The sequence below is a fragment of the Thalassophryne amazonica genome, chromosome 1 (genome assembly GCF_902500255.1).
Source record: "Thalassophryne amazonica chromosome 1, fThaAma1.1, whole genome shotgun sequence".
NCBI classification, from domain to species: Eukaryota; Metazoa; Chordata; class Actinopteri; order Batrachoidiformes; family Batrachoididae; genus Thalassophryne; species Thalassophryne amazonica.
The window spans coordinates 133,521,592-133,534,859 of record NC_047103.1 but is presented as its reverse complement, the minus strand read 5'-3'; the positions used below and the strand labels follow the sequence as shown (position 1 = coordinate 133,534,859).

General features: G+C 39.1%; 2 protein-coding genes and 1 non-coding gene across 4 annotated transcripts in view; 2 read left to right on the top strand and 1 right to left on the bottom strand.

Moving 5' to 3' along the window:
* Positions 1-4,987, bottom strand: part of wbp4 (WW domain binding protein 4) — a 32,984-nt gene extending 27,997 nt beyond the window's left edge. Inside the window, exons 1-3 of the mRNA XM_034174944.1 lie at positions 4,879-4,987; positions 4,658-4,730; positions 3,053-3,115 (exon numbers count right to left, since the gene is read on the bottom strand). Coding sequence (XP_034030835.1) covers positions 3,053-3,115; positions 4,658-4,730; positions 4,879-4,880 — 138 coding nt within the window. The 5' untranslated portion in view covers positions 4,881-4,987. The remainder of the gene's footprint in view (positions 1-3,052; positions 3,116-4,657; positions 4,731-4,878) is intronic.
* Positions 4,988-5,199: 212 nt separating this feature from the next.
* Positions 5,200-5,271, top strand: trnae-uuc. Its single transcript has one exon. It is a non-coding gene; the product is annotated as a tRNA-Glu (tRNA).
* Positions 5,272-10,415: 5,144 nt separating this feature from the next.
* The window catches only part of gk (glycerol kinase), an 80,873-nt gene continuing 78,020 nt past the window's right edge, over positions 10,416-13,268 (top strand). For both annotated transcript variants that reach the window (XM_034174933.1, XM_034174926.1), the window contains exon 1: positions 10,416-10,620. In XM_034174933.1, the coding sequence (XP_034030824.1) occupies positions 10,528-10,620 (93 nt within the window). In that variant the 5' untranslated portion in view covers positions 10,416-10,527. The remainder of the gene's footprint in view (positions 10,621-13,268) is intronic.

The window sequence follows — 13,268 nt, the reverse complement described above, 5'->3', positions numbered from 1 at the left end:
AATGTGTGCCAAGACACTCGTGTTTTCCAGATAATTATGATCCCGTGTTCAGTGCAGAGCCCTTGGTGATTAACACAATGTAATCGGTCTGTGACACCAGATGTAGTCTGCATACATCTTGTAAGTGCACAGAAAAAGTCAAACGTCTGGATATAAAATTCAACCCTCAGGATGCAATTTGGGCTGCAATTCATATTTTTTTGCTATTAGTTATTCATTTTTTAAAATTACAATTAAACCTTTATTTCACAATGAAATTAAATATTGAAAAACACCATCACAGTTTATCACAGCCCAAAGGTGATATCTTTATTTTTTTAGAACAACAATCAAAAACATATGAAGTTTGAAAAGGAGCAAATAAATAGCAGTCATGTTTAATTATTCAAACTGGTATTAAAAGTTGAATTAATATTATTTATATTAAAATGTTAGTTACGCCTAAGATGTTTAAAAACACACAGATCAGAGATGTTAAATCTTTTAAAAAACTATGTTTAAAATATGACAAAAGGTCAAAATGGAAGAATAGAAAGTTCTTTAAAACATTTTTAAAATATTTACAAAGGCTGTAAAATGTGTAACTGCATACACAGTTCCTTAAAAACACACAAATATATTTAAAATGTGTTTAAAGTGTGTAAAAGAATAAAAAGAAACACACGAAGATGCTGAAATTGTGTGTATGTGTGTCGGTGGGGGAAGGGGCGGAGCTGTTCCTTTGTTCTCTCAGGGGGGGGCTCACTCTCCCACACTTTGAGAACCCCTGGTCTAAAGAGTATTTGTACCAAATTTAGTGCGTTTATCACCATTTAAAAGACTGTTTTAGTTATCTGCTGCATGAATGTGGGCAGGAACAGTTACACTGTTCGATTCGCACAGACAGATTCCGTATTGTCCCAACATTTTCTGAAGTTGTAGAAATGCATCAAGAGAGTACACATTTCTGTCAGCTATGGAACAATGGCTACTACCAAGTGCTGTATTGCCATGTTGGTGGAATGCCACTAACAGTAACCCAGATATGAAATTTTTCAAATGGAAAGATAGTGGCTGTGAGAGTGGCACCCCACACATGGTACATGGTGACAAAAGTTAAAGCGTTCAACAGTGGAAGACAAACAACAAGAGATAAATTCTTTTAGTGCCCAGGCAACCAATTTTGTGACAAATAAATAGGAATAACTTGTGTGACATTGCATACGTCAGGTCCACAAGTAGTTGAACAACAACACATTTGTGTAATTTTGGCTCTGTACATCACTGCACTTCAAAACTCAAGGTGCTTCCATAGTGTGGTGGATGTGGCACCAGTTCATGCACCCTAACTTGACACCACAGTGGAGTTGGAATCCGTGACTTCTACCATCCAGGAGAAGTCATGACCTCTGATTCATGCAAAAGAAATGGATAACAACCCTTTTGGAGCCACATCAGCTTATCACTTAGTTATTACTCTGTGATGCTTTACGATAGAGACCTCATTTTGAGAACATATAAGATGGTGACAGAAACAGCATGGCATTTTCAAACACTGCAGTTAGGGAGGGAATGTGCACATTATTCCAACAACCACAAATCAAGAATGGCTGCTGAGAGATGTCTTGTGTTAGCACAGATCTGATGATGGACATAGATTGATAATTATATGTGATAAATAATTGACTGATTATTTTCTTGATTAGTAGTTAGGTCCATAAAATGCTCAAAAATGTTGATCAATATTTTCCAGAGCCCAAGACATCACCTTAAAATATCTTGCATTCTCCACAGCACAAAGTGGACTCTCAGATAAGAGTAAAGCAGTGAGAGAAACAAAACAGAAAATATTCATACGCAGGAAAGTGAAATCAAAGTATTTGGATTTTTTAATGACTCAAAATGATTAATCAATTATCAAAATAGTTAATTTATTAGCTGATTAATAATCAATTGTTGCAGCTCGAACTTCAATTTGAAAACTAAACTATCAAAATTCTGAAGTGCATAAAAGTTCTGTGAGCAATAAATCTGTTTTGGCCCAAGTGTTACTTCAAATACAGCTGTACGTATTTTCTAAACTGCAGCAGCTACAGATTTTCCAAGGTATTCAAAATGTTTAGAATGACCAGTACATGTTTAGAAGGGTCACAGAAGAGTGTAACATTGCTAATGTTGATATTTTAAGAGTACTGCAAATGCAAGGGAGGTGACTGCTGCAGAAACCCTAACACTGAATGAGCACAATATTCATATGTGGATTTTGTTGTGTTTACGTATTTGAAAAAGAAATAGTAATGTGGTATTACAAGTTGTATTATTGGCTGTTAAGAAATTTCTCTGATAATCTTGAAAACATTTAGGATCTCTAGATACTGCTGACTGCTTAAAAAAAAAAAAAAAAAAAAAAAAATCAGGTTTTGTTTTTCACTTTAAATTAATATTAACAGCATGACTTAAAATAACATTTCATTATATTTTGCAAATGTTCATTTTCTTTCTATGTACAGTAATAAGTTGACCCACTTATTTTAGCCATTTTCTCTTATTTTTTTTTTTATAATTTTTTTCTATGATCCTCCCAAAAAGGGCATCCGGTGTAAAACTTGTGCCAAATATCGGATCTGGTTGTATCCACTGTGGCGACCCCAAACACAAAACGGGAGCAGCCGAATGGACAACAACAACTATGATCCTCCCAAACATGTACTGGTCACTGTACATTTTGAATACCTTGGAAAAAACTACAGCTACTGCAGATTAGAAAATACAGCTGTATTTGAAGTAACACTCGAGACAAAAAAGGGCATGGTCATTTTTGAAAAGGGTGTGGTCATTTTCGGGCTGTTTGTGCCAGATAGAGATTTTGGCACATATTCCAAGTTGTTCATTGGGGTCATATTAGTCTAGAACAGCTGAGTTATCCTTTCCTAAATGCTGTGCATACATGGTCCTCTGCTACTTTCAGAAAAGGACTGGTGCCCTTCACTTTATGCTGAAGTCAGAGACCCCAAAGGACCACTAGATGGCAATAAAACCCCAAATAAATATAAAACAGAAAAAATATGAATACCTCAGAAATTTTGGCAGCAACATTTTCTTTGTGATTCTTCCCTCTTTCATGGAACTCAATGCTCTGCAAACAAACATAAGACACAATGACAATCCCACTTTAAACTGTCCTCAGCTATACTGTCAAGCAAATATGTCTTTGGACATGAACAATTTTTGTAATTTTGCCTGTGTACACCACCACAGTGGAGTTGATATGAAAATTGGTTTCCTTTAGACAAGTCAGGGGTGGATATAGAAATATTTTCAAGTCAGACTAAATTGATAGCAATCATTCAGACATAAAAACACTACAATCACATCCTGATTGTTTCAGTTCATCCCCATTGTTCTGGTGAACAGAGACAACAATGTGAAAATATTTAGGAACTGCACATCATCTAGGTTAGTGGTTTTCAAACTGTGAGGCGCGCCCCCCTGGGGGTGCCAGAGTTATTCAGGGGGGGTGCAAGGGATGAATATCAAGAACCAGTTCTTTTTGAGAATCATTAAGAAATTATTTGATGCACCGACATCAGTAGCCTTTTTGCTTAACGATTCCCTTATCAGTCCTTCAGAGCGGCCATTGTTTTTGAGGGTGTTTTATCGCGAAAATGATCATTACTTTATGTTGATTACAGACCCTGCAGCGTGTCTGTAATCAACCACTTCTGTAACGGCTCCACTTTGAAGCTTGAAACAATGAAGTAGTGCTCTGATCTGCTGCTCCATTGGTTCATTGCTTCGCTGCTTTTCAGAAGCAGCAAGTCCGCTTCTTAACCCCTCTCAAAGCCATTTAAAAATGTCAATTTTGAGTCACTTTTGTTCGGATTAAAGTCAGTAACTGGAACTCTTGTCTAGTTGCAGGCAAGAAATGAGAATTGTCCTCTGTTCCATTCGCACAGCTCCAAACACTGGTTGGAATTAATAACTTCAAAGCGAACTCTAACTTGACATGGTTCACCGTTTTAAATCAAATGACATCTCTTTCCAAACCTTGTAGCACAGAAAAAGTTTTTTTTCCTCCCAAAATGAGACATCCTGCATTCTTTATGAATTACATTGATGTTGACTTGCAGCAGTTAGCTGTAAGAGCTCAGCTCAGAGGTATGGAGTGACATTCATGCAATTAATGTCTGAAAGGAAATGCTTTTGAGAAAAACTACAGATTTTATTTATGTCCAGAGATCAAGGATCCAGTGACCAATTTCATATTTATTTACTTTAAGACTCAATAAAATGTTATTGACATAGAAAACCTGTAAAGCCTACTTTTAGCACACAGAAATTCACAGGAGGTATTGATAAGAGAATCGATAAGGAATCGCATCAATAAGCGGAATCGATAATGGCATCGATATTGATAAACTCTTATCCATAAGAATACAAAGTTCTTAAAAAAACGTTTAAAATGTTTGAAAGGGTATAAAATGTGTGAAAGAATAGAAAGTTCTTTTAACATGTTTAAAATGTTTACAGAGGTTGTAAAATGTGTAAATGCATAGTAGACAGTTCCTTCAAAACACACAAATACTTTTAAAATGTGTTTAAGGTGTGTAAAATAATACAAAGAAAAACACACGATGTTGAAATTGTGTGTTGGGGGGCTCACTCTCCCACAACTCACAGGCTTGTTGTCCGCGATCCAACACTTGCAGTACTGGCAGAATTTTCTCGGCTGTGATTTCCAGTAATCAGCCCTGAAAAGAAACAGACACACGTTTTAATTTTGTAATTTTAAAGAGCGAAATGACTTAAACAGCTAACGCGGCTAAACCGTCTAAAAGGTTCACAAGCGTTTCCCAGTAACGTACACAGAAAATCTCAAGATTATACCGAATTACTCACATTTCAAATTATAGTGATAAATATACAGCAGACACTCGAAAACTTAATAATGAAAGAGTTCCAAACACTTCAAACACACAATTTGGAAAACAGTCCATTTGTGATTACGTCATCAGCAGTGGTCGCAGTAAATGCAACACATTCGGGCAGTAAAAAAACAAAAACAAAAAAAATAAACCCACACACGAGCGCTACGTTTAAAGCTATCAAATAGTGTTCTGTGAAATGCAAAGATTAACACATAATCAGAACATATTTAAAATAATTAACGTAGTAGTAATTAACTATTTATTATGTATGCTAGCGTTTTGGCATCATACCTCCCATATGGTCTAGCGGTTAGGATTCCTGGTTTTCACCCAGGCGGCCCGGGTTCGACTCCCGGTATGGGAAGTAGAGTTTTTTCCCCCGCCCATTATAGTGCAGCAAATAACACAATATAATCCTTCAAATCTGGAAAGAAGCAACAAAGTTGGCACAAATACTCCTTAGACATTACTCTTGAAAAAACTGAGTAGCCACTTGAATTTTCAGTAGGCGGCCAGGTAGGGGTTAATTGAAGAATTACACAGGGGTCAAAATTTAAAAATGTTTCAATCATATTGAAAGCTATACCACATTATTTGTCTGATCACAACGATACCAAAAAGGTGTAGTTTGGACTATCTATGACTGAATGTTATGGAGTTACGGGTAAAAACAGCAAGAATGGTGACAAAGGTCAGCATTAGTTTGTACAGGGGTCAGATATTAAAGTTGCTCTAAATATTGTAAAATGTGATGCAAATTATTGGAATAGTTTGCACTATGTGGCATGCTTAGTTATCATTTTACTTAGTTAACATGTCCCGTGAGGCTTCGTCACGGCGTTGCTTTGCGCCATGCGGCACCGCCGCGACACGCGAAGCCTCCGCTCCTCTTTCCATGACAAAAACTCCTGTAACAGTGGAATGTGCCGTTCATTTCCAAACTGGACGCTGTGTTTTATCCGGGACGTCGTCTGACTACCACAGGAATTGTGAAAAGATGTGGACATCAGCACTTTTTCGGCACCTTGAGACAGACGTGAGGAGGAATTCCGCGCGTCGCGGCGGTGCCGCATGGCGCAAAGCAACACCGTGATGAAGCCTCACGGGACATGTTCTGGCATGTCCAGGCACATCCGCAATTTCTCGGATAATCACTCAATGGAAAAACCACCGACAGCTGTCTGAACGCCATCTCAAAGCCGTCCTGTGAGACCAAAACGTAGGTGGTTTTGTCTCGCTCGAGTAGCGAATCCATCGTGACGCGTGAAGCCTCCGCTCGGCTTTCCATGACAAAATCTCTTGTTAAAAGTGAAATCTGCCGGAAAATGGTTGATGTCCAGCTCTTGTGATAACCAGAGAAATGGCACACGATGGTCACGGATCCAGACAGCCATCCGTTTAGAAATTAAATGGTCGTTCAGCCTGTCAATGGCTGCTTCGGAGCGCGGCGCACCCCACAGCCGCTGGGGGCCGTCCTTAAAGCGACAGTAACACTCCTTATTCTCTACCAACATTTTCACCGAAAGCCAGATAAATTTTTCTAATGGTTTCCAGCTGCCAGTCTCTAACAGTTTCTGAACAAATTGTGATGGGAAAAGAAAGCCCAAATCATTCCGCCATTTCCTGGCAATGAAAATCCGACGAGGGGGCTGGACCACTCCTCACTCAAAGCCTGCTCACAGGCGAATGACGCAACCGACAGGCGTGGAAAAACTCACGCATGCGCACGAGGGTTCAAGCTTGTCTGACGCAATCACACGTGATTCAAATCCATACGGTTTTTGAAAAAATTAATAAGGTCGGATACTTTTCTAATAGACCTCGTATGTCACATGTCATAGAATCTAATGGACATCGACATTGCTCTACCTTTACCTTGCAGACCAAGCATTCAACACAGTCAAAACTATTTCATTTATTAATCCTATTAGTTCAACCAATAATTTGCACCACTTTTTTACCAAAATTGGAGCAACTTTAACTTCTAACCCCTGTACAAACTGAAATTGACCTTTGTCACCATTCTTGTTGTTTTTACCCCATAACTCCATAACATTCAGTCATAGATAGTCCAAACTATACCTTTTTGGTATCGTTGTGATCAGGCAAATAATGTGGTATAGCTTTCAATATGATTGGAGCATTTTAAAATTTTGAACCATGTGTAATTCTTCAATTGACCCCTACCTGGCCGCCTACTGAAAATTCAAGTGGCTACTTAGTTTTTTCAAAAGAGTAATGTCTAAGGAGTATTTGTGCCAACTTTGGTGCTTCTTTCCAGAAATGAATAATTGTTACAGTTATCCGCTCCACTATTACTGTCGTGGAAGCTTAACCCATATGTTTGACGACGACATTTAACCCAGATAGCTAATTTGTCAAGCATTACAAGTGGCAGCTGTTGGGTCATGTCATTGGGGAAGACAGGATCAAGTATGCTGATGGACAGTTGAAGTGGTGGAGATCACAAAACTGTATGTCAGGGTTGTGAGTTTGGAAATAAAAAAGGTACATCATGCAAAAAGCTGTGATGACAACAGTACAGAGAGTGACAACTGGGGAGGTGATCGTCATTAAGTGGTTTGCATGTGACCGAAATTCCTGTCAGGCAAGAAAATCACGAAGGTCCTTTGGGCAAAATCCTTAATCCCTAAATTGCTTCCTGAGTGCAGTTAAGCACCTTGCATGGCAGCACACTGACATCAGTGTGCGTGTGAATGGGTGAATGTGAGGCATCACTGTAAAGCACTTACACATACAGGCACTTGCACAAGATGTTGACAGTACTGCACATAGCTCTGAGTAACTGAAAACCTCTGATTGTTATGTATTCATTCTGCAGAAGTGTGGCATGCAGGGAGCATAGAAGATGAAGCTGGAGACCACTGAGTGATAAAACATCTGCAGCATATTTCTGCAGACATTGACAGATCTGACCCTCCTGAGGAAGTACAGTTGGCTCTGACCTTTCTTATACACAGCATCTGTGTTTACAGTGTGGTTCATAATATGACATTACCTCATATAATTAACGATACCCTGAAGGGTAAATTATCATCTTCATCCACATCCTCCTGCAGAAGGTGTTAAGAAGAAAATATGTATTCTTTGTGGAATTCCCCCCAGGTAAATATGTTGTCTTCATTAAAATGAGCTGTACTTTTACAACATATTTCAAAAATAAGCCTACATTAAAATACTGGGATTTCAGTAGAAACTAAATTTTGTCAGTTAAAAAAAACCCAAAACAACGCAAGGTGGAGCTCCTTATGTAATTTCCCACGGCCAGCCCCTTTTCTGTAACTCCGCCCTCTCACAGTGCTGTCTGCATAGACATTTTAAAGAGCAGACGCTGCATTGGTCGCTGGGGTGCATGAAATGTGGTCGCCATCTTGAATTGGTCATCGTAGTGATTCCATCACAAGGCACAGTAAAGGTTTGATTTTATAATCTTGTTTATTTATTTATTTTGTTTATCTTTATATAATAAAGTTATAATAAAGTTGCTTTGTTTGTTGTTATTTTCTCTGTTCTGTAAAGTGTCTTTTAACACAGTGTAAAGCACTATATGAGTATAAATAATATAATGCATTATTATGAGTAGTATTATAATAAGGTGCTGAGAGTTGCAGAGAGCTCTGTATACAATCCTCTTTTAGGGCTTTTAGCTGGAAAACTTTCACAAGCAAGTTTGTGGGTGATTCTTAGACTACGGGCACTTATTATGATTCTTGAATAACGAATGTCTGGAATGATGAACTCAAAACTAGAAATATAAATTCAATGTTTCTCACAGTCGTGGAGGGAAAGAAGTCCAAGCTATTCTTAATAAATGTAAAAACAAAAGCTCCCCTGACTGTGATGACATAGATGGGTGATTCTTAGACTACGGGCACTTATTATGTCCTTTGATCATATTGTATGAAAAACAGAAAAAAGGGGAAATTTCACACTTTTATAGTTATCTTTACAATGAAAGTGTGTTAAGAAATTTGTTGTAGTCTATGATGACTTTTTCACCTTTTTTCAGCATCATTATATGCAAATATTGCCATTTTGTGCTTGTCCCACACCCAGACTTTTGATCTTCAATGATATAAATGAATGGTAAAGAAACGTTTTTTCTAATGTTTTAAAATATCTCTGAATAAAATATCAGTAAAATAATCAAAACATAATTGGGGTATTCAATGTCATACAACTGTTGTGATTTTTTTTAAACAAAATGTAGTTGTCCCACACTATTGCCGTAACTTCCACCACAACACTGTAATGTCCCTTTAAACAGTTTGTATGAAAGATTGTGTGGGTAGTTTCTATGGAGATAAACAGTGACATCAGAGCACATGTATATAGCGCCAAATCACAACAAACAGTTGCCCCAAGGCGCTTTATATTGTAAGGCAATGGTGTGGTGGAAATTACATTTACAAGGCCAATAGTGCCCGTAGTTAAAGAATCACCCTTGTACATGTGTAAAATAGGTTTGGGGGGAATGTCATGTTCTTGTGTTAATTTGACAATTTACATTTACATTTTATTCTCTCTCTGCTTTGTACAGCCTTGGAACTCTCTTTCTCTCTCTGACCTGATATGAAGTATATTGATACGCTATGTGATTTTATATATATTATGATTTTCTGATATCATTTTTATATATATGTAAGAATTATATTGATACTCTATATATGATTTATATATGTTATAAATTTCTCAGATATATTGATTATATGTGTGTGTATATGTATAATGTGTGTGTTTACAGTGTTTTACCATCTAGACTGTATCAGAATATTCTATTACTGTTAATTCCACTATAAATATTAAAATGTGACGAACCATTTGTGCTGTATCATAGCTACATGTATGATGTTGGCAGAAAAAAGCGTGAAAATCAGTTTAGTATTCAGCCAGTTACGATGGATTAAATGCACTGCACCTGCCAAACAGCACCCTGTGTGCCGCTCTTGTTGGAGCGACATGTATGCTGTTTTGGAATTGTGGGATAGCTCGCGCCCTCAGTTTGAGTTCACTGGAGTACTTTTGTCTGACCCAGTTTCCAATTGTTTGCAAAATGGCGCTGAATTTGCTGGATGAGTGCGAGTACTGACTTACGATCATTTAGGCATAAAAACACACGAGATACACAAGTTCACAGGAATATATCACAATTATCTGGGAATTACGTTTTTGCGCAGGAATTCATCAAGCACGTCGGCCGCTGGCGCGTACTAACACAGAATGCCCAGAAACTGTAGTTTTTATTATTATGTCTATGTTCTTAATACGAACATCTTTCGCCGATTGGCTGAGAAAACCTCTATGTCGTCATCACGGCAAGTTGTTGCTCGAACGAAATTGTTTTTGTTAATAAAGGAAGCCTTCATCACCAAGTGCCGTACAATTTGAAGACAAAAACTAACTCGAATGGTTGACGATATTTACAGCTCTCCCCCCCCCCCCCCACGCAACAGCTGCGTCACCGTTTCAGCAGCGCCCCCTGATGGTGACAATCTGAAGGCCTGCCTGAGTCTGTTGTGGTGGCTTCAGTGAAGGAGGTTTCTCACACCGGGGACGAGTCGAGCGGCGGTCAACACTCGTGTCTGGTGGTGGGCTGCAGATGAACGTCGGCATGGCCGGGTCCTCTCACCGGGTCACGCTGGGTCCGCTGGTGGCTGCTGTCGACCAGGGCACGAGCTCCACGCGCTTTCTGGTAAGACCCGAAGGGCGCGTGGACGAGCTAGTGGTGCCCTTGGCCGTAAAAAACTCCTCACTCCGCTGCTGTTTAATATCTGTCTGCCCATTGTTTTGTTATATCGCTTTCATCGTCAGCATAGTGACGATACTGAAGTTAAAAAAGTGAATTAATTTATGGAAGTGGCTATTCGCACGGCAACGCCGAATGACGCGCCAGGAGGAGTGAAGGTTGAGTTTGTGTCTAGCTGTCGCTGTCGTTCATTACAAACGGCTTATGGTATCTGTGTGTGTGTGTGCGCGCGCGCGCGAGTACACAGACTAATAATTTCTTTAATAATAATCAAACATTCTCCAGTCATTTAGTCATGTGTTGTCTTCATCGGCGGCTCCAGGATGTGGTGTGATTGGTAGAGGTGGGCGGATCGATCCTAATATCGATACCAACGCGTAAAAAGATAGGTACTCAAGCTTTTTTTTTCTCTCCCACACACAGATCAAACTCTACTCTCTGTCTGTAAGAGCAGCGCTGCGCTGTATCACACAACACAGAGCAGCGCACCCTTGTATTGTGGTTTGTCAGCCCTCTACCTCAGGAGATATTGTTTTAAGTTGTGTTGAGTGATATTTTTTTAAACAAAAATGTTGATTGTGATAATAAAGTATTCTGTTGTCACGAACAATGACAGAATTCTATCCAAGGCCTTTTGGATCTTTTGGATCTATGAAGCTTAAATATGAAAAAGTATCAGTATTGATATTGGCGAAACTGGGCCTGTATTTAGTTGGTATCGGATCAATACCAAAATTCCCGGTATCGCCCACCTCTAGTGATTGGCCCCAAGAGAGTGGCCACATGACGGGGGTGGGGGGGATCGGTCATGTGACTCATGGTGCCATCTTGGTTCCAAAATAGCATTCGCTGTTAATCTGTCTGCATGCAAATGCAGCTATTTTATTTATTTATTCGCTGAAAATGCTGGGTTGCTCTTCTGCATTTGGAGGCACAAATAGACACAAGGGCTTCAAGATGTACACATTCCCTTCAGATCCGAACAGAAGAAACATTTGGGAAAATAAAGTCAGCCATGTGGGATAGAAGCGACATTGTCATCGTCAAAGTTTTGAGAGGTAAATTTATTGCTCAGTCCCATGTAAAATAAGGAATATGTTTGGGTGCATTTTGGATTTTATTATTTGCTGCGTAAGAAGGAGCTTGACATGACTTATGCAGTGTGCAAAATCTGCCAAATGAAAGTCAAGTACTTCGGAAACACTTCAAAGCTGCAAGCCCACATGCTTCGTCATCACCCGGAGCTAAAAGAGGGGAGCAGCGGTATCTACCGACTACTGACCAGCGCTTCGCTAAACTGCCAGCCAACTCCGAACGAGAATCACTTGATTAAACTTGTAAAGCTGCATTTTCTTAAACATTTTTTAAGTAATGTAACTATTTCTCAGAGCTCTTTGAATCGAAAATCGATTCTGAATCAAATCGTCTTCCCAAGAATCGGAATCGAATTGAATCGTGAGTTGTTGTACGATTCACATCCCTAGTAAACAAGAGCTTTATGCAGAGAAAGCAACAAAGTTATCCAGTAACATTCACATGCAAACTAGTGGAGCAATCCTGATAGTTACACACTCTTTGTTTGAGCATGTGAGATTGTCATCAGAGGCTCTCCATCTGCTTTCACTGATCACTGTGCGTAATGGTGCAGGGTGCACTGAGTATGTACTAATAGTATGTACTTGTTGGAGCACCCAGGGGGCTATTCAAATGGGCCAACTAGTAACATATCACTCCTGAAAACGATCTTTGGCTTTTCACGTGAGGTAAATCTGCCCTATGATTGGATTTTGGAAAACCATGTGATGGTGAACTACTTCCGATTGGACACTCACATTATGCACGTTATCATACAGATTCTATGAGGAGTACAAAGATGGCCGATGGCTGGCTCGAAGGTCCGCGGAGTTAACTTTTCAGCAAAAAAAAAAAAAGTAAGTTTCTATCTCATATCATTCAAAAGTTATTTATAATTTAGTAAAGCTTGGTCTTAGCTGTCGTATATGACGGCGTCAGCCCCAGAGGGTTAATGTTACTATGCTATATGTGCCTGTGGGGTTTTGCTGGTGACTGACATGAGTAGTTGGGGTGCAAACTCACATGGTGTGATCTAGGAATTTATTATGGGACAGTAATTTGTAAGCATACATTTTGCATGAAGTTATTAATAAAGTCACTGTTTTATACCAAAAATGTTTTAATAGGTTTTATTCTCTTTAAATAATTTACACATACTTGCATGAAGTTCCAGTATATTTCAGAGCTCATTGCACGTTAAGGAAAGACACTGTTTTGGAAATAGTTTTGGCAAGTTCAGTGATATCTGGCCAATGCTATGGGATTTATAGTAAGTTCATATGCTATGGCACTAGGCAGGTATCACTAAAAGAAGATTTACATAGACAGATTCTTTTATTACAGTCAGATTTCCACATATTCCAACATACAAAAAGTATAAAATGGAAATTCATGAAATTAGGTCTCTCTATTGGCCCCAAAATGCCTCCAAAATGTTCAAAACCTGTGGGCCCCTACCAGGGGCGCTACCCCTGGACCCCGCTGGGGGCCTACAGTGGCTCCCAGGCCCCTGCCAATTT